This window comes from Theropithecus gelada, chromosome 11 (genome assembly GCF_003255815.1).
Source record: "Theropithecus gelada isolate Dixy chromosome 11, Tgel_1.0, whole genome shotgun sequence".
NCBI lineage: Eukaryota > Metazoa > Chordata > Mammalia > Primates > Cercopithecidae > Theropithecus > Theropithecus gelada.
Window position 1 is genome coordinate 102,019,354 of NC_037679.1, and position 20,685 is coordinate 102,040,038.

Below are 20,685 nucleotides of genomic sequence, written 5' to 3' on the forward strand. Positions count from 1 at the left end.
TAGGGAGATACGTGAGCATCAGAGATGCCCCTACAAAATCTGTTCCCACCCCCACTGTGATCTCCGGATGCCTCTTCCCCTGTCCTGGCCTCCTCCTCAGCAGCCCAAACATTAGGGCAAGCCTGAAGGAAAGGCTGCTCCAGAGTGAGGAAGGGATGGAGAAAGGAGCACGCAGAGTTGACTTTCAGATGGATCAGGGTTTCACCCGTTCCTTTCTCGAGCCCCTGCTGTCCTCGCTGGGTAGAGCGGAATCCTGAAGTGAGGATGCCCCTCCCTCCAAGCAGCCTGACTTTAATTTTATCCTCCCGGTTGGTGTACACTTTCCTAAGGAAGCCAACGAGAAAAGTCTGTGTGGTGGGAGTGAAGGCAAAGCCAGCCACCTCTTCCGTGGGGGATGCGGATGCCAGCCCGGTGACTGAGGGCTGGTCAGAACGCCTCCCTACGCCTAACAGTGAAGGGCTGTTCTTGGAGAAGTACCAAATCAGATGACCAGAGCAGAGTGGACAGAGTGAAGCCTGGAATAAAATAGGTCCTGGTCTATCACAGCAAGAGGCGGTACGAACATACCCAGCAAACGATTTTGGAAAAATTGAGGGAAACGGAAGCGAACACAAGATATGCAAAACAGTAATGTCCAAACCTGTTTGTGGAGAGCAGAATAATGACTACACTGGTGATACCTTTGCTCATTGTGCAAATTAAAGAAAACTTGTTCCCTTCCCCCAACCACATATAGAAAAGCACTTAAGAGTTCAAAGGTAAAGCTTGTCACACTCCAAATACAAAATGATTTACTTTACATGCAGCAAAATATACAAGAAGTGAATCCGAAAACCAACTTAATTCAATTCATTATATTCGCTTGGCACAATTGCAATTCAGTTTTAAAAAAATATTTGAAAAATACTGAAACTGACCTGAATTCAAGTATAACGGTTTCTTCAACAGAAACATTATCAATGCAATAAAACATTACACGGAATATAGTGAAGCAAAATGCCTTCTTGTGTTTTTCCCTTAAATTTCTGTGTCTTTTTTTTTAAAATACAGTTTTAATGCCAACACAACTCACAATTGTATTTTTAAATGAATATTATTGCATTGTTTTTGCATATCTTGTGGGACAGAAAATGCAGAGAGTTACTGATTCCCATTTCAGAAGCGGAGACAGTGCTTTGTTTTTGCTTTCAAATGGCCCCAGATTCAGATCTTCTCACAGCTAAACCAGAAAGGGGGGACTGCGTAGTCACTGGTGTGCACGGGCACATGGTGTGGGTGCATATACATAGGCAGGACATATGCACACAGACAACCCACCACACACACACGCGTCGCACACACTCGGAGACTCTCACGCATGCTCCTCTCCCAAACCCACCTGTACACCCAGCATTAAAAGGAACCCAACTCTATCACCCACATGTGCAAGACCACATCAAGTGCATTGCAATTACCCTTCCATGAGAAAACCGAACCAAACCAGAACAAAAATAGGTTGCTACCTAAGGAAATGATAACAAATTATTGGGCATACACAATGGTTGGTAAAACTCTCCTGCAGCGGCTTCTATTGAACCTCCGTGGAAAAAGGAAACCACAACCGTTTAAATAATACAAGAAAACCAAACCGGATGTACATTGGCAAAAGTGAAAACAGAAAGGTGAGGGGGCTACAGGACTTCGTAAACACTCTTCTTCCTCCCCTCCCCCTGGGAAAACAAAATAAAAAATAAAAAACCCAAAACCAAAAAGAAACTGCAACATGCTGTCAAGAAAAGTGTCAAACCACAAAACAAAAGAGCGCTCAGCGGAAGCTCAGCACCACCTGGTTACGCGGAGCCGGCGGCCCCTTCCCGGCGGCGCAGCTCCTCCCTTGCGCTGCCTACGGGCCGGCGGCTGGCCGGGAGCTCGGCGTGGCCCGTGCCGGTCGGGGGATCCCGTCGCAGGTGGGCAGGGGCGGGTCGGGGTGAGCGGCACCACGGCCGGCCCGACGCCCATCCCCAAAGCTCCGCGCCCCTGACGGCCGCCTCCTCCCTCTCCGGGCCGGGCTGGGGTCCTCCTGGAAGTCCTGCCCCGCTCCCTTCTCCAAATCCGCGGGACCCTGGCTCTAGGGAGACAGCGAGGCTCGTACAGAATATGTGCAAATGGTTTCTACAAGCAGAGTCGAAAGACACCCGTTTGCTGTAGGGTCCTTTGGGTGAGGGCGCGCGGGAAGCCGGGGTGCTCTCCCCGCAGAGGCGCGGCCGGGCCTGGGGCCTGCGGGCTGGGAGAGGGCAGGCGCCTTCCTCGCGCCCCGGGACCCTCGCCGCCTCCTCTCCCCGCCTCTGCAGACGCAGCCGGGCGCCTTCCTCCCGGAGGGCGGCTCGCGCACCCAGGCTCCGCGTCTTGTCCCAACAGAAATGAATGAAGACGCTGTTCCGGTTAACTCCAGGTCACGAGAACAGTGAGGCACTTCTGAAACGAACCCATTAGGAACATTGAAACAAATAAAAAAAGCCCGCATCTGGCAGCGCCCACTACAGGCTGCTGACGTAGACCCTGCTGTCCTGGAGCTCCTCCTCGCTCAGGCGCCCCCGCGCGCGCGCACAGCCCGCGTCCTCTTCGCCCCCGGCTCGGTCCTGCCCCGCGTCCCTGCAGTTCACAAAGGGTAAGAGGGCGCCATTGGGGCTCTGCGGGGCGCCCCCGCTGAGGATGTTGTCGGCCGCGCTCTCCATCTCCTCTATGGTCATGTCGCAGGCGTCCGCCAGCTCCTGGGTGGTGACCTCGATGAACTTGGGATCTTGAGCGAACTGCCCCAGTCCTTCAGAAATCAAGACCTGAAGGAGCGGGGTGGGAGCCATGAAGAACCAAAGGAACATTATTCCTGGAGCCCAGCTCTTCTCTTGAGGGCTAGAGCCAGGGGTATCTGGTGGGTCACTCGGGGAAGTGTGCCTGTGCATGTGGACCTGTGTGTGTTGGGAGGGGCACCCACAGGGAACAAGTAGAGATGGAGCATCTGCCAAAAGAATTAGGGATGTGCAGGCCAGAGAAGTTTTGGCTGGGGTGGTCAAACACTGTCATCAAATATATAAAGACTTGCTAATGGCCCAGCACCGTGGCTCACACCTGTCACCCAGCACTTTGGGAAGCCCAGGCAGAAGGACTGCTTGAGCCCAGGAGTTCGAGACCAGGCCCAGGCAACACGGGGAAACTTCGTCTCTACAAAAAATTTTATAACAATTAGCTGAGCGTGGTGATGCACACCTGTGATCTTAGCAAGGCCAGAGGCTGAGGTGGGAGGATCATTTGACCCCAGCAGCCCCAGGCTGCAGGGAGCTGTGACTGCACCACTACACTCCAGCCTGGGTGACACAGCGAGACCCTGTCTCAAAAACAACCAAAACAAAACCCACAGTAGGCTTGGCTCTCAGAGGGACCAGGGAGGCCGCCCTGCTGCTACCTCAGCAGATCCCAGCCTGCCTCTCTCCCTTCTGACACCCACCGGACCTTTATACTATTCTTTTAGAGAAACCGTTCTCCCTGGTGAAACTGCTGAGACAGGCCCACTGCCCATTGCCTGCCACCGCCTTTCTAGGGGTGAGGTATGTGTGCAAACACGGCGCATGACCCTGCCTTGCTTCTGCTGGGAAGGGCCAGCCAGTGACCCTCAAACTTCTCTGTCCTCCCCACCGGCTGCTTAGTGCCTGGCTATGGGAAAATCGGCTCCTGAGCCAGGGGGTGGGGGGAAGCTGAGTGCAGCCTGGCACTCACTCCTCCCAGGCATCTGTCTGTCTTGCTCCTTGCCCACGCCACTTCTTCTCTCCTTACCCTGCGTAGTTTTTCTTTGGCACTCCTGACCTTCCTGATGTGTTATGTATGTGTGTGTTTATCATCTGTCTTTCCTCACCATGATGCGAGCTCATGAGAGCAGAAGCTCTGTTTCTCAGCTGTGTCCTTGTACCTAGAACAGCGCCTGCACATGGTAGGCCCTCACGGGAGGTCTGTGAAATGAATGCAGGATGACCAAGGCCACAGGAATATCAGACTTTGAGAGGTAAACCTTGGAAGCCACCTGGTTTAACTCCCCACCTCCTGCACGACAGCCTGATGTCCAGGTGAGCACAGTCTCTGCTTGGCTATGTCTGATGATGGGGGGCTCACTACTTTTCAGGCAAGCGCCTCTCATTTTGGAAGAGCTGTTGGGAAGGTCTTCCTCATGTGAGCTGAAATCTGCCTGCTGGTGGGCTGAGCCAACTGCTCCGGCCTGCCACCCTTTCCCCATTCCACCCATTTCAACGTGTAAGAGGTGGATTGCACCCTCCATAGTCACCTCCTCTCCAGGGTTTCTGCCCTAACTCCCTGAACCGGTTCTTCTAGGACATGGTTTCTAGGAACCTTGCCATCCTGGTCATCCTCTTTTGGGTTTGTTCCAGTGTGTCAAAGGTCCCTCATAATGTGGTACCAGGATGGCACTAGACGCTCTGACCAGGCAGAGCACCGTGGGACTGAAAGCTCTCTTGTTCTAGACTAGTGGCTCTCAACCTGGCTGTACATTCAAATCATTGAAGAGCTTTAACAATCATCGGTTAATTTGTCCTGGGTTTCCAAAGCTCCCCAGGTGATTCTCACGGGCAGTCAGGCCTGAGCACCTCGGATCTTGCCTGTCTGTGTATAAAGGCAGCCAGGCTCACATTTGCCTGTTGAGCAGCTGCAGCACAGATGCCTCTGGCCGGCATAAGTTGCTCAGTCCTTTCTGTTGCCCTCTGCAGTGGGCCTCGCCTCAAGAGAGCCCATAGCCTCTTGTGCAGTCATGGCTTTCCGCATCCCAGCCCTCGTGCAGCCCTGAGAGGGAGGGTCTGTCCGGCTCAGATACTGACTGCAATGAATTTGGCAAGAGCCAGGTGCCACCTTCTCAGCTCTGCACGCCAAGTCCCCTTGCTGCCCGTGGCCTCTCCCCCCGCCCGTCTGTGAGTCACCTACCGCTTCCACCAGGCTGCTGGCACTGCCGTGGAACTGCCTCCCCGGGGCCCCAGCCTGGCTGGGCACCATGAGGGAGACGGGCCGGGCTCTCCGGGTGGTGCTGCTGTCCCCGCCACCGGGGGTGGTCTCAGCCCAGGAGCCGCAGTGGATGGACGGGAAGCTGCTGTTGAGTTTCTCACTGGACTCGGCGCCCTCCAGCCGCAGGGTGGGGATGGGCTGTGGCGGCCAGCCTCGGCTGCCAGGTGTGGCCGGGGGGGTGGCAAAAGGCCTGGGGAATGAGGCAGGGGAATGGCTTCTCTGGAGGAGGGGGCTCAGGCCTGCCACTGCCAATGCCTGCGGACACACAAGGAGTGCGAGTTAATAGGAGTGGCCGACCCCAAGCAAGGCAGGGCCCTGCTTCTGAGCAACCACTGCTTTGCAGCTGCTGCGTCCAGCTAGCTCCACCTGCCTGGCATTCACATGCCATTGTTTCCCCCTCTCGGTCCCTTCTCAACCTGGCATGACTTTCAACCATCTCAAAATACATCTTAGGATCATCTGGGTCTGAAGTGATCTCCTTCTCCTATAACTTCTGAAAGCCGGGATTGGGTGGAGTTGTGGTAACCTGCTTTTAGCCCTGGCCTGGTCACCTGTCAGCTGTGTATTCTCTTGCTCTTGGTTTTGTCCTCAATAGAATGGAGAGCAGGGTGAGGCCCGCATGTCTGTAAAGCCAGAGAACAAATGCTCTCTATCCATCCCCGCTGTGGGGCGGGTGTGAGGTTCAAGTGCAATGAGGTCTGCGAAGAAGCACTGTGCACCTCACAAAGAGTTGGGAAAACCAGTATTTGTGGTTTTAGTTCTTACAGTTAATGGGGCCATTCATAACGCCCTGCCAGTGTCCAGCTCAGGTTGTCTTTGAACTGTTGTTAAATCTGGTGCTGTATTATGATGAAAAGATTCACGGCCGGGCGTGGTAGCTCACGCCTGTAATCCCAGGACTTTGGGAGGTCAAGGTGGGCGGATCACCTGAGGTCGGGAGTTCGAGACCAGCCTGACCAACATGGAGTAGCCCTGTCTCTACTAAAAATACAAAATTAGCCAGGCATGGTGGCGCATGCCTGTAATCCCAGCTACTCAGGAGGCTGAGGCAGGAGAATGGCTTGGACCCGGGAGGTGGAGGTTGCAGTGAGCCGAGATCGTGCCATTGCATTCCAGCCTAGGCAACAAGAGTGAAACTCTGTCTCAAAAAAAAAAAAAAAAAAAACACCAAACAAACAAAAAAAACTGGTTCACATGGTGTGCCCTCTGTCCCTGAATGTTCTTGAGCATCCTGAGGGTTGGGACCAGGCCTGCCTGGCTGTTGCCATGACGACCTGCCCGGGCAGAGGCTCTGCAGGGTGAGCTGCTCTGACGGGATGCACTCCCGGGAGAAAGCGACACCGTGGTGGGGAAAGCCCACCTGTAGGGTCACAGAGTAGAGGAGGAGAAAGAGACGAAGAAGAGAGTTTCGTGCCTACCAGTACGACAAGAACAGATAAGTGAAATCGACTTCTAGAAATCTTTTTTTTTTTTTTTTTTTTTGAGACGGAGTCTTGCTCTGTCACCCAGGCTGGAGTGCTGTGGCCGGATCTCAGCTCACTGCAAGCTCCGCCTCCCGGGTTCCCGCCATTCTCCTGCCTCAGCCTCCGGAGTAGCTGGGACTACAGGCGCCCGCCACCTCGCCCGGCTAGTTTTTTTGTATTTTTTAGTAGAGACGGGGTTTCACCGTGTTCACCAGGATGGTCTCGATCTCCTGACCTCGTGATCCGCCCGTCTCGGCCTCCCAAAGTGCTGGGATTACAGGCTTGAGCCACCGCGCCCGGCCTAGAAATCTTTTAAAATAGCACACACAGTGTCCCCACATCCTTCCACCTCCTGCCCCGGCCCATGGTGGTCCTCAGCCTGGGGCTCCTGGGTGCCTGGGAATCTGAGAAAAGTGTAAGGCCATATTCATTATTTCAGAAAGCCCAGTGGAAGTCAACGCCACACAGGCTAAGAAAACCTGTTTATTTCTTGGAGCTGAAGTACTATCAACTCAGCCAGGCCACACTGGCCAGCTCATGCTGATTATGAGTTTTGATTGGCAGTTGAATACCTCTGGGTACAAAGCATAAGTCCATTTAAAACACAGGTCCATGCTATAAGAGAGCATATCTTTAAAAAGGTCAGAATGTTGGGAAACCCAGGTTTAGGCCTCAGTTTGGCTGGGGTTCATAGACTGGCCTCATATGACACTGAAGCTGACCTCAGTTTGCCTGGGGTTCATAGACTGGCCTCATATGACACTGAAGCTGACCTCAGTTTGCCTGGGGTTCATAGACTGGCCTCATATGACACTGAAGCTGACCTCAGTTTGCCTGGGGTTCATAGACTGGCCTTATATGACACTGAAGCTGACCTCAGTTTGCCTGGGGTTAACAGACTGGCCTCATATGACACTGAAGCTCAGAGATACTACGGTAAGTTTGGTCCTGGCATCTTGGATTTCACTGTCTCAGCTGGAGTCAGCCATGCCAAGAGACATTTCCTTATGAAATCTCCCTGGACCTGCTTTCTGTGGATGTCATTCCCTACTCATGGCCATGCTGCTGGTGGGTTCTTTAATCACTTCTCTGTGTCACTGGATGGACTTTTGTGCAGCACCATTTCCAGGTATGTTCAAACTCTAGGTACAAGTGCATCTTCCTGAGTGCCCTGCAGCATAGGCCAGTGTCAGGGGAGTCAGTGGCATCTGTGGCAGCCTAAGAAGAAAGCTCAGGTGGAAACCACAGCTCTGGGTCCTCAGGATCACACAAAGAGCTCCTGTGCACCAGCACTTCCTAGGCCCCCACCCACGATGCTGCAGACCTTGCTGCGGCTCTCACCTGCACAGGAGTGCGAAGCCTTGCAGGCATGGCTCTTAGGGCAGGGGCAGGACGTGCCAGCCATCGGAGACAGGCAAGACCCACTGAGGTCTTCAGGATTTGTCCGTCACCCCCGGGACTATCTGGCCTGCTAGCAGGAGACAGTGGCCTGTCCAAAAGTGTGAGCTACCTGATGATGAACCAGATGCAAGGGCAGGACTGTCTTCTGAGAGATGTCTCCCCCTCGGTCCTTCTGTCGCTTCAGACATTCCAGGTGGAAGGAGGCCCTTCGACCTGCAAAGCCAGCCAGAGAGCCAGGATCAGGGCAGGAAAACAGGACGCTGGCCTGGGACGGTTTACACTCTGGTGGGGTGCCAGGAGCAGTAACTATGGCCCGAGACGCCCCTCCTCTCCCCTCCCCTGGTCTGAGACGTGTTCTGAAGCATCCGTCCAGGGCTCATCCCTGCACACCCTGCCTAGGATTGTTGTCTCCTTGCTTTGGAAATCCCCCGACTCTGTGGGGCTGGTTTGAGGCAAGCCACAATGGTTTCTCAGTCATCCCTGAGTACCTGACCGGCGTTGTCTTGGGAGTTACCACCGGCCACATCTGGAGAGCGAGGGGTGCATTTACCCAGTGAGGCGGAGCGGAGGAAACCCCTCTTTGGGGATTGCCGGATGTCCCTCTTGTCCTCCTCTGGGAGCGTCAGTTGCCGATTTTCGTCATCCTGGTAGGACAGCCTGGAACAGAGAGCTCTTGGGGCTAGTTCCTGGAGGCTGAGAAGTGGCCACCCACGGGGACAGCTGCACCCCGGAAAGCACTTTGCTCTGATCCTTAGTGAAGGACGCCCGCTTTGTGCTTACAGACAGGTTTGGTGAATTGCCACCCCAAGAAGTTCTGGCCTGCCCCTGGCGTCACCCCCACTCTTGCAGACCCAGCTTCCGTTTCACCTTGTGCATGGTACCAGTTAAGGTCACCCTGCCCTCAACTTTCGCTGAACGCCTGTACCCCTGGGGGTTGTACCACTCTGGGGGTAGTGAGCAACTCTCCATGTTATCTTCCTCTCCTGAGACCCTCTTAGATTCCTAGTTTGTGGAATTTCCTTGAGGATGGAGACTGGGTTCTTAAGGACCTAGCAGAGTGCCTGGTGCACTAAGCACTCTAGAATAACCAAAAAAGGTTATAATACATGCTCTTCTGATTTCTAGGGTAGGCAGTCGGCGTTTGTTTGTATTCTCTAAAAATCACCTTAGAGAATATTATCTCATAAGGAACTTCAGGTATTTCTCCTGGTTTTACATTGTCTGTGTTTTGCTGAGTCAGAAAAGTAGGCCTGTCACCCCCACCGCCCTGTTTTGCTGATGGGGACACAAAGGCATGGGGTGGTTGAGGGATTTGTCAAGAATCGCTGGTTGGGACTCTTTCCGTGCTTTTCCTTACTCACTGGATTCTTCTTTCTATGCTGGGGAAAAGGAGGCGCTTCTGCTACTCTTCCCATCCAGTTCCTGAGCAGAAAGCACTGGACCCCAGGAAGCCACATGCTGTGCTGGCCTGGCTGCCGCTCTCCCCACAGCCCCATAGTTGGGGGCCTGGTGCCCCCTCCCACCACCTCCAGCCACACCTTTCCTGTCTTCAAAAGCCTGCAAGGCTAGTCCTTCCTCACTCTAAAGTCCTCTCAGGAACTGAACAGACTGACATGCTGGGATGGGTCAGTGAGTGCTTCGTTCCCGCCCTGGGCCCCCGTGAAGCTCCTCCCTGTCTGCATCAGCAGCTCCGGGGTTCCCCGGTGGGGCTGAGGACACACCCTGCATGGTGCCTGGCCACGCTTAACGGTGCTGCTCTTCCAGAGTGGGACAGTGGCTCCCAGCAGGCGGCACAGCCCCCCAGCATGCCAGGTTCTTGACATGCCTGCCCTCCAGCTCAGAAAATAATAGAGAAGTGGGAGCTTCTCTCTAAACCCCTGGACAAGTGTCCATCCCAGGAGCAGGTACACCTGCCGCTGGCCTGCCCATCCCTCCAGGGGGCCCATTTTCAAGTGTCTGCGTGCAAGCCCATGGGACCCAGGCATTTAAACCCCATGCCTCAGTTTCCCTTTCTACAAAATTGAAATGACATATGCCCTGCCTGCCTCAGAGGCCTGTTGTGAGTCACAAATAAAGTAACAGATGAGATGGGGCTTTGAGGGTGAAAAGAGCCAGAAAAGCTTCTGAAACAATGTGTCTCAAACTTCTGTGGATGTCACCCACAGTCCTAAGATGTTTCACAAGGTGACCCCCAGATACACATCTGTGGGCCATTAAGCCAGTGTTTCACAGCACGTGCTTACCTTTGTGACATTTGGCGCGTTCTGATAGTTTCTATTGTGCTGTGCTGCGCCTGCTTTTAAGGGCTAGTCATTAGTGACCAAATGAATGTCACAACCTTCTAAAGAATCTAGATCTGCAGCTAAAATCCTCCAAGAATTCCAGCAAGGAGAAGAAATCTCAGGCCTGGCTTTGCCACCAGTGCCCTCTTCTGGGCAGCTTTATTATAAGCCGTGTCTTGAAACACTTGTGTGATTGTCAATAGATGTATGTGTGCACTGAGTCTCACCAGAAAATGTATTTATGACTGTGTCATACTGCCTAAAATGTTTACAAAACAATGTTCAAAAATTTTCCTGGCGAGGAAAGACCAAGCTAAAAAGGGCATCGTGTGTGTGTGTGTGTGTGTGATGGGGACTCCCATTTCACTGAGGAGATGAGAAATACGGTGCAGATGTTTTTTCTATGATCTCCTCTCCTCCTGCAATCAGCCCCAGAGAAGGGATCTCAGGCACCTTCCCCTGACTCCCCAGATTTGTTCCCACACTTGGGTCAGCCTTGGCAGAGGGCAGCAGAGCTCACATGTCTGTGGAGAGCAGGCTGGGCTCACTGCAGGCCTCCGCGTCATGGTTCATCTTCACTTCATAGGTCTCATCCTGAGACGTCTCCTCCGGACCCACCATGGCTGTCTGGCTCTCCCCGGAGTGGCACCTACAATATCCAAGATGAAGAAAAACATGAGGAACTGCTAACCTCCTCCCCTTCCTTCAGCAAGTAAAGCAGCACACACGCACACACATGCATGCATGCACACGTGCACAAACACAAGCACACACAGGTGAACAGGCATACGGTTGCTGGTGCTTTGTTCTCCTGTGATTGCCGATGGATCCGTGGAAGTGTTAAGATTAGAGCGAGGGTCCCGTTTGGGAGAAGGATGTCTGCTGTGGATCCAGGGAGATCTGAGTCCTGACCCCAATTCACTTACCCTCTGGTCCAAGTCATTGGTCCACCTCATGCCTCAGTTTCCCTTTCTATGAAATTGGAAAGACAGATGCCCTGCCTGACGTAGAGGCTGCCTCCCACTCACCCCCAGCTATGACACCTGTGTCTTTGGCATCTGGCATCGCTGAGAAGTCCCTGGCATCCTATTTTGATGGTGCCCTTGATTCTGACACTGGCACCCTGGGGTAAAGACTCAGAGAGGAAGCCTCGCCTAGAGGGGTTTGCTCTCCTGAGCAGAGGGCAGTGAGCCTGAGTCCCTGCTTAGCCTGAATCCCTCCTGAGCTCCAGACCCTCCCACACCAGGCGTGGCTTTCCCTGCTGGGACAGAGTTTTCTGTTCACTGGGTCATGTCTTCTTTAGCTCTGGATCACGAGCTCTTCCTTTTCCTGTCTGAGCTCAGCTCAGTGCCTCCCTCTGTCTTGCTTTCTATAGACCTTGCATGCTGGGCCCACTTTAGCCTCAGACCCCCCTGAGGGCATCAGGGAAAGCTCCTGGTCCATCGTCTCAGAGCCGAGTGCTAGATCAGTGCCCTGGCTCTGAACATCTCAGGCAGGGTAGAAGCAATTCTCTCTTGAGGAAGAGGACGACTGCAGACTGCCACCCGCCCCGCAGTGGAAGGAAAGATGAGAGGCGGGAGCTCCAGGAGGATTGGGAGGGGAGGGAGGTGGAGTGGGCTTTGGTGAGGCACGGGGGGAGGAGCTGGAGACGCAGAGCAGCAGCAGGCAGGCAACAGCACTTTTGGGGGCCACCGGACACAGGACATGCTGGCCCATCCTCAGCACAAGCAACGAGGGCCTGAGCTGCCCTTAGCCTTGAGCTGCGACACAGGGACGAGGGAGCTGGGACGTGGGCTATGCTCCTCTTCTTAACCAAGCTGAGGCTTGATGCCCTGTGTGGTGTTTGTACCCACTGCAGTGGGCAGAGGGAACCGACATTTCATGAGCACTGACTGTGTGCTGGGCACTGTGCCGGGTGCTCTGCATGTATTTTGCTATGTGGAGAGATGTATCTGTGGGGACAAGGAAATCCCCTGGGGTCTCCTCCCCCAGCTCCTCTAAACATCCCTCTCCCCTTATGTCACAGAGGACAAAGCTTCATATGAAAATGCCCTTGGCGGGGGGATTTAATTCACCCTGAGATGCTAAAGACGGACATGGAGCCCTCCTTAAGCAGAGGCTTCAGGAGGCCAGAGGGGAGAAGGGGGTGTGGGGACCCAGGACTTGAGTCCTCAAAGGCTGTGGCAGGGGGGTGAGGTTGCAGAGAAGGATGAGGCCCCCACAACAGGTACAGGCCCCCAAGACTAGATGCCTAGATTAGATCCTCTCCTATGCAAAGCCAGCCCTTCAGGCCAGCACCTAAAATCCAGCGCTGAGCACACTGCCCTGTGCACAGAAGGCAGCAGTGCAGGCCTCATGAGTTGAAGGACACCCCCAGTGCTGCTTCTGGGTGGCAAAACCAGCCAACCTTGCAGAAAGGAAAGCAGACAGGGAGATGGTCCTTTAAACTGGCCTGTCGTCTGACACAATTAAATGCCTGGGTCCCATGGGCTTGCATGCAGCCACTTGAAAATGGGCCTCTGGAGGGATGGGCAGGCCAGCGGCAGGTGTGCCTGCTCCTGGGATGGACACTTGTCCAGGGGTTTAGAGAGAAGCTCCCATTTCTCTATTATTTTCTGAGCTGGAGGGCAGGCATGTCAAGAACCTGGCATGCTGGGGGGCTGTGCCGCCTGCTGGGAGCCACTGTCCCACTCTGGAAGAGCAGCACCGTTAAGCGTGGCCAGGCACCATGCAGGGTGTGTCCTCTCTCAGTCCCACCGGGGAACCCCGGAGCTGCTGATGCAGACAAGGAGGAACCCCACGGGGGCCCAGGGCGGGAGGGAAGTCCCACCATCCAGCATGTCATAGCAATGCATCCTAGAGGCCAGGGGATCAGAGGACGAGGAGAAAAGAGTGAGTCGGGGTAAGAGGTGCAGTCAAGACCTCCAGGAATGATCCTGTGCTGGGCAGAATGGGCCAGTGCTACAGACAGCGCCTCCCCACAGCGGGGTGCCCTCCCCGGGAGGCTGGCTAAGGGGCTCCAGGGAAGCAATGGAAACGCCATTCCCATCTCAGCTGGGAGAAAGGCCAGGTTTGGGCAGAGACTTGGTAAAGGGCAGACAGGATGGTTTCTGTTGTGCAGCCGGAACGCATACATCTGAGGATCACACTGGGCCACTCAGGGAGCATGGGAGAGGAGAGGGAGAACCGGTGCCGCAGGACACTGCTGACTTGCCCTGAGCCTGCCATGTCTGATCAAGGGCAGGACTTGGGAGACAGCACAGTGCCTCCTGCTCTTGCTGGAGTCTGGGGCAGCGACCCCCTGGAAGCTTGAGGGGCAAGTGGCCGACCGAGGCCTCCGTCTCCTCCACTGTCTCCTGAGGGTTGCAACACGTGGGCCCTGTGTGCCGCCTGGGGTGGCCAGCCTCCCACTTACCTTTTGGAGCTGAGCTTCCACACCACCTCCTGCACCCGGATGGCAGGGGACAAGAGGGGCCCATGGCCCTCCACAGTGCTGACTGTGCTGGGGTAACCAGCGGGGTGAGGGAGGCGACCCAGGGCGGTGTTGTTGGCATTGTTGATGTTGGCGTTGGAGCCAGTGGACGAGTAGCTGCTGGGGGTGAAAGTGGAGTCCACCAGCTTCTCGTGGGACGGCGACTCAGTGTCGCCCTGGCTGCTGCCCGCCTTGTTGATGTGCAGCGGGCGCTGAGTGGTGAAGGTCTGGGGGAAGGCGCTCCGGCCGTCGCTTTGGTAGTAGCTGACGTGGTTGCCGAACAGGCCACCGGCCCTCTGTAGGCAAAAAGGAGGGGCAGGTGGAGGAGAAGCCCCTCAGCACCCACTCCTCCCAGAGAACAGACTCCACAGCCAGGTCAGGGAAGTACAGGGCCTGGGAGGGCAGGCTGCCTTATTTTGGGGAGGTCCAGCCCTGCTGGGAGCCAGGAGCACCTGAGGACCTTCTTCACGCCTGGCAGCTCCAGAGAGGGAGGGACCCGGAGTCTCAAGGCTCCAGGCTCCCCTCTGTGGCAGCTGGGAGAACCCACACACCAGTGGGGATGGGATTGAGCAAGGGGCTGTCGCTGGTACAAGCTGCCCTGGAGGTTTCCAGCGAAGCCCCTGGGCTGGGGTGAGTTTCCAGGGCACGTCCAGGATGGTGGTCCCTAAGAGCAGCCAGCACATCGTGGGGGCGGGGGCTGAGAGAGCAACCAGAAGATTCTAACCAGATTTAAAAAATGGAAATCCAATGTGGTCACAGAGCTAAAAGCTGTGTTGGCCAAACGGTTTTGAATATGAAGAGTTTCCTGCATGACGGTCTTTTTTCCCCTCGGGGACTCGGAGAGATTTAAAACCTGGAGCCAGTGTTTTTCCCCAGTATCATTTTCCTTGTCCTGGGGAAGTGGGCAAGTAGCTATTTGCAAGGTTGGTCCAACCCTTGACATCAGAACATCCCTGAGCCTTGGTGACTGAGCCTTTGGTTTCTGGGGTCTTGTCGGGTTGTGTCACCACCATGCCATGTCTCTGAGGCCACTCAGTGATGAATGGCTCCCAGTGATGAGAATAAGGATGAGGAAGAGACGGAGCAAGGGCCGGATGGGCTCAGCTTGCCCGCTGTGTGTTCCACAGCCTGGGAACTGGGCCTGGGGCCGGGAGAGAGAGGTGTGAGCAGGGCCCTGCACAATTATGGCTGGCAGCTTCAGTCTCCAGGAAAGGAGAGGGAAAGGGAAGGACTGGAGGGGTCTTCGAGACCTGGAGAACAGACGCTATGCTCCATCTCAAAGGGCAACCGCCACTAGGCTCCAGCCCTCTGCTGCCCTGTGGGAATGCAAGCTCAAAAGTGCCAGGTCTCCTGACTTTCCCAAGGAATGCCAGAAATCTTGATTTTGACCTGAATGTGCCAGGTTTTCAAATTTTTTTTTTTTTTTTTGAGACGGAGTCTCGCTCTGTCGCCCAGGCTGGAGTGCAGTGGCCGGATCTCAGCTCACTGCAAGCTCCGCCTCCCGGGTTTACGCCATTCTCCTGCCTCAGCCTCCCGAGCAGCTGGGACTACAGGCGCCTGCCACCACGCCCGGCTAGTTTTTTTTTGTATTTTTTAATAGAGACGGGGTTTCACCGGGTTAGCCAGGATGGTCTCGATCTCCTGACCTCGTGATCCGCCTGTCTCGGCCTCCCAAAGTGCTGGGATTACAGGCTTGAGCCACCGCGCCCGGCAGGTTTTCAAATATTAACAAACAAAACAAGCCTGCAGATTAGATGTGCCCTGGGGTGACCACTTTGTAACTTCTATTTTTTTTTTTTTTGAGACGGAGTCTCGCTCTGTTGTCCAGGCCGGAGTGCAGCGGCCAGATCTCAGCTCACTGCAAGCTCCGCCTCCCGGGTTCAAGCGATTCTTCTGCCTCAGCCTCCCGAGTAGCCGGGATTACAGGCGCCCGCCACCGCGCCCGGCTAGTTTTTTGTATTTTTTAGTAGAGACGGGGTTTCACCACGTTAGCCAGGATGGTCTCGATCTCCTGACCTCATGATCCGCCCGTCTCGGCCTCCCAAAGTGCCGGGATTACAGGTGTGAGCCACCGTGCCCGGCCTGTAACTTCTAATGTAGAAGTTTCTCCTAGGAAACATTTCACTTAGGGAGGCGGCTCCTTCCCACTTCGCTGAGAGCCAGTGACACTGGGAGCCACTATTTCCAGGGAGCCCTGCCATGGGATGGAGTCAGGCTTGGAAAAGGCAAAGGGGTGAGGAGACAGCGAATCAGGAAGAGCCTGGAATTGGCCCACTCCTCTGGTGCAGCTCTTTCCCCTGGACGTTCCCCGCAAAACCCCAGCCCGCCCTCTTGCTCCAAACTGAACTTTATAGAGGCCGAGAGTGCGCCATGGCACCACCCACCCTGAAGATGTCATCTTCAGAAGCAGCGGACACAGCCTCCTTCATGGCCTTGTCCAGCTCCTCCTCAGCAGTGAGATCTCCAGAGATGGCCCGTCGGATCTCAGGCCCGATGTCGTGCAGCGTGCGCAAGCCAGCCTGGAACCCAAGGGGAGGATGGTGAGGACCGTGCTCCCTTTCCTCCAAGCTCGCCAGCCAGCCATAGCCTCGGGCCAAGGCCTGTCCCTCCAGGGCCCTGGCATCCTCCAGCCAGCCAGTCGACCCTCCGGAAGGTTTGTCTGCGTGTGAACTGGGGGCTGGGCTGCCCTCTGATGGAAGAATCCACTTGCCCATCCAGGAGGGATGAAGGCTCATTAGGAGGGGGCACCAGGGGTCAGGGGCTGTCACGGGAGCCTCAGTGAAGTGTTTGCGAGATCTGGGGGCTATGACAGCAGGCAGGACCATGGAGGGCAGTCGGTGGGTGGCAGGTGGGGAAGGGCACATCACCCCCTTCTCACAGCCATCTTTGGAAAGGTCTGGAGTTCTCTGAAAGGTTCCCTCTGCTGGGACCTGGCCTCCAGCCTGCTGGGAAGGGACTGGGACCCTGACTGGAGGTCAGAGGCAATGACCAGGACCTTCCTGGAGTGTGGGCCCACCCCCAGGCCCTCACCTGCAGAGACAGCGCGTTCCTCTGGGAGGGTTTGCCCACAAGGCCCTGCTCTTTGCGCTTCTTGAACTTTCGGAAGTACTCCTGGATCAGGAATGTGGCGTAGAACTTGCCAACGGTGACCTCATCATCTGAGACGTATGGAGAGGGGAGAGGGGGTAAGAGGGAATTCAGTTGAACTTCATTCATTTTTTTTTTTTCAGCATCCAAAACTTTCTAAAACTTTTTAGGTTTAATTTTTTTGGAGAGGTAGTACATTCACAAGGCTTAAAAAGAGAAAAAAAAAATACATAAAAAGGCTTATGGTGAAAAGTCTCTCCTGCCACAGCCCTTATCTGCCTAGTCACCACCTCCTGTAGACAATCTAGTTTCTCGAGTATTTTCTCGGAGATTCTTAGTGCAAATTGGCTACGTAAATCGTCAAACATATTCTTAGCCCCTGTTTTTTTTTTTAAGGAAAAGGTAGCCTATCATCAAAATTATTTCCCACTTTTTAAAAAAACTTTACTGATATTTGCTGACTCTTATTTGATTCCAGAGCTTCAAATGTCCCTCATCAATTGGCCCCTCTTCCAAGTCCAAAACAGTTCAGCTCAGCTTGGAGGGAGGGGCTGCTGGAAGGACGGCTTTCTTCCCATGGAAGTTTGGATTTTTCTTTCAAACCAGATTGGGTTTTTGTGCCAGGTGGCTTGGCTGCATCCCTGCTGGGCTGGATACCCAAGATTACATGTGACATCATCAGTCCCTGTCCTGGGAGTGAACCTGATGGTGGAGACGCCGTAAGTTCCTACAGCAAACATTTCATGCCTGGTAAGGAGCCCCTTGGCTCCACCTCCTGGTTCACTGTGAAGAGATGCAACGGGCCCAAGAGACAGACCTAGGGGCTGGTGAGGGTTCTCCTACCTGCCCCTCCAAAACAGCCAAATCCATAGCAGTGATGACCCCTCCCTTCTCTGGCAAGCACCCCCTTTCCACGTGGGAGGGAAAAACCCAGGGTCCCCTCTCCCGCATAGTCGGGAAGGAAGAACTGCATGGTGGGACGAGCCTGGAGTCCTAGGTCCCCTGGGGCCTGGGTCTGAATCCTGAATCTGCTCTGGACTCTCCAGGTAACCTTGGGTCAGCAACTTAGCTTCTAAGAACTTTAGTTCACTGAGCAAACTTCACAGAAATGTTGTCAGGATTCAATAAAATGATGTATGTAAAATATCACATGGCACTGGTGAGATTTTCACTTAGCCCAAGTCTGGCTTTCGCTCTGGCAAGTGGTTCTTAACACAAGTGGTGTCGCCTCTTAAGGAGGGCACAGTAAATGTGTGGGATGGTTTTTAGTTGTCAGGGTACTGTGGGGGTGCCACTGGCATTCGGCAGCTCCAGACCTGTCCCTTGAAGTGCAGGCATGTTCTGCAATCGCAGCTTTGCACCCTGCAGGGCTTTCAAGTTTATGCCACACATCCATGATTCTGCTTAGGATTCTCTGAGCTCAGAACATAATTCCATTTTGCAAATGAACACAGGATATTGTTTTGCATGGTTTTAACATACCTAAAAATTTCCAGGAATACAACTGCTGTGTAAATTGATGAAAACTATACCTTGGAGTGTTTAAACTTGGCTGAGAGAGGTTCGCGTTTTGGAAAACTGGATTCCTGATGGCGATGCTCTTTGCGGTGTCTGGGTCACTCACTGTGTCATGTCATGGTTATTCTGCATACATGTAAGTACGTGTGTGTTTATGTGTGGGGGGCTATTTATACACACAGTTATTTAATACACTGATTTACCCCTTATTTCAAAATGACAGATAGAAAGTGTTGACAGTATTCAGTATTGTCTTACTTCCTGTGAACCCAATTGTCTTACTTCCTGTGAACCCAATTGTCTTACTTCCTGTGAACCCAATTGTCTTACTTCCTGTGAACCCAATTGTCTTACTTCCTGTGAACCCAGTTGTCTTACTTCCTGTGTTGTAAGTGTGTACATGAGAAGATCTCATCAGTTAAATGTACCTTCTGGTATAGTTATGCCTGAGTATTTACATATTGGAAATATCTGCTTTTAATAGATTTTATGTTAGAGTGAAGGCATTATATTAATATTTTGGAAATTATATGTATAGGAAAGTTATATTATCTATAATTTTCATTCGGGGTCATAGTAAAGGCAGTATAAACTCTTTGCTATAAAAAGGGATTTGGAGCTTGACAGGGTCAAGAAACACTGCTCTTGGAAGAACAGAAAGAATTTCATCCAAGAGGGGAGGAATCTCAGGGGATTCTCCTTTCAGGGCCTTAGAGCAATCCTACAGCAATCAGGTTTATGGGAAACCTACACTTTGTGGAGTTTCCTTAGAAGTTCTGCCAAACCCCTAAGCATCAGGGACTCGCCTGTTACCCTATGTAAAAAGCAGGGTTGCACCAGATTTCCAGCCTGTCATTCTGTTTCTGAGTTTGTGCAGGGCATTGCACCTGCGTCCCTTCTCACCAACAGGGCCTCTGAGTCCCGCAGGAAGGGTCTGAAGGCAGAACTCCAGCAAGCCTAGGGGACTCAGGAAGCAAGTCTCAGGGGATGCTTCCACATTCTAAGGGTGCCACTGCTGGAGGAGAGGCAGGCCGAGGAAGGCACGGCCAGGTTGTGGCCGAGGCGCGGGGCCCAGGGAGCACTCACCGCCTGCAGGAGGCACCACCTGGTCCAGCAGCTTCATGCTGGTCCGCTTCCAGATCTTCTTGATGATGGCCCGCAGCTCCTCATTGGCCTGTTCGAGGTTCCCTGCAGGGCGGAAAGGATCCTCAGCCCCTTGGTGGGCCTCTGATGGGCTGGGTCCCTCTGCGTAAGGTAGGAAGCCACAGATGGTGGCGTCTGCCCCACGCAACCTGACACATCAGTTTCTTTCTCGCTGGCTTCACTTCTCCCCGGTCTTCCCGTTTTCTACCTCCTTCCTCTTCCCCTTCCTCTCTCCACCTTCCTTCCTTCCCCCTTCCCTCTCGTGCCCTGTCCAATGCCATTCCTCTCCCCTTCCCCCTGCCTGTGGCTCAGGCCAGCCAGGGGGCCCCTCCTCCGGCACTCAGTGCTCTTCCTTGTGGACTGAGCCCAGCGCCCGGGCAGGAACAATGGCGGCCATGCGCTCACCAGCTGGAACACGTATGGCCCCGCCACGGGCAGTAGGGGGTCCCCATGGGTGGCATTTCTCATGGAACTCGTTGGGCAGCCACAGGGAACATGGATGATAGGAGGGCACATCTGTCAATGAGGGCTCTGTCCTGAGTTCCCCTGCTTAGATGCCTGCCCTATGCAGCCTCTGGGGCCCCAGCCTTACAGTGGTGAAAAAGGAAAACCGAGCCTCCTGACAGCTGTAAGGGCAGACGTGGGGGACAGCATTCTAAGATGCTCCTCACCAGGGTATACACGCTGCCAAACCCCTGGGCCCCTAACCATCAGAGATTTTACTCCTGAGATTAGATTATATGGCACACGGCACCCATGACCTAAGACAGGGAGGTTAGGCAGACCTGACCTAGTCACGAGCCCTTTAAAAGCAGAGTTCTCTCCAGCTGGCCTGGAAGAAAGCAAACACTCGTGTGGGCTGAACTTAGAGAGGCTGCTTCTAGGAGCTGAGGGAGTCCCCAGCTGTCAACCAGCAGGAAAGTGGGGACCTCAGACCTACAATTGCAACGGATGAATCCCATCAACAACGTCATCTCCCCCAGAGCCTCCAGAAGAGACCATGGCCTGATCAATATCCTGGATGTGCCTTATGAGAGCCCAGCTTCACCACTGCTGGACTTCTGACCTGCAAAACCATGAGCTAATAACGGGGTATCTTTTTTTTTTTTTGAAGACAGAATTTTGCTCTTGTTGCCCAGGCTGGAGCGCAATGGCACGATCTCGGCTCACTGTAACCTCCGCCTCCTGGGTTCAAGCAATTCTCCTGCCTCAGCCTCCCGAGTAGCTGGGATTACAGGCATGCACCACCACGCCTGGCTAATTTTGTATTTTTAGTAGAGAT

At 54.0% G+C, this 20,685-nt stretch overlaps 1 protein-coding gene across 19 annotated transcripts in view; it reads right to left on the minus strand.

The window, feature by feature from the left end:
• Positions 1-2,516: 2,516 nt before the first annotated feature.
• The window catches only part of CACNA1C (calcium voltage-gated channel subunit alpha1 C), a 639,436-nt gene continuing 621,267 nt past the window's right edge, over positions 2,517-20,685 (minus strand). For 12 of the 19 annotated variants that reach the window (XM_025400899.1, XM_025400905.1, XM_025400903.1 and 9 more), the window contains 9 exons: positions 19,347-19,448; positions 16,686-16,813; positions 16,040-16,174; positions 13,599-13,951; positions 10,704-10,832; positions 8,452-8,558; positions 8,011-8,114; positions 4,960-5,292; positions 2,517-2,816 (listed from right to left, as the gene is read on the minus strand). In XM_025400899.1, the coding sequence (XP_025256684.1) occupies positions 2,517-2,816; positions 4,960-5,292; positions 8,011-8,114; positions 8,452-8,558; positions 10,704-10,832; positions 13,599-13,951; positions 16,040-16,174; positions 16,686-16,813; positions 19,347-19,448 (1,691 nt within the window). Of the gene's footprint in view, positions 2,817-4,959; positions 5,293-8,010; positions 8,115-8,451; positions 8,559-10,703; positions 10,833-13,598; positions 13,952-16,039; positions 16,175-16,685; positions 16,814-19,346; positions 19,506-20,685 lie in introns of all 19 variants that reach the window. The other 7 variants (XM_025400901.1, XM_025400893.1, XM_025400898.1 and 4 more) reach the window with 1 other exon arrangement.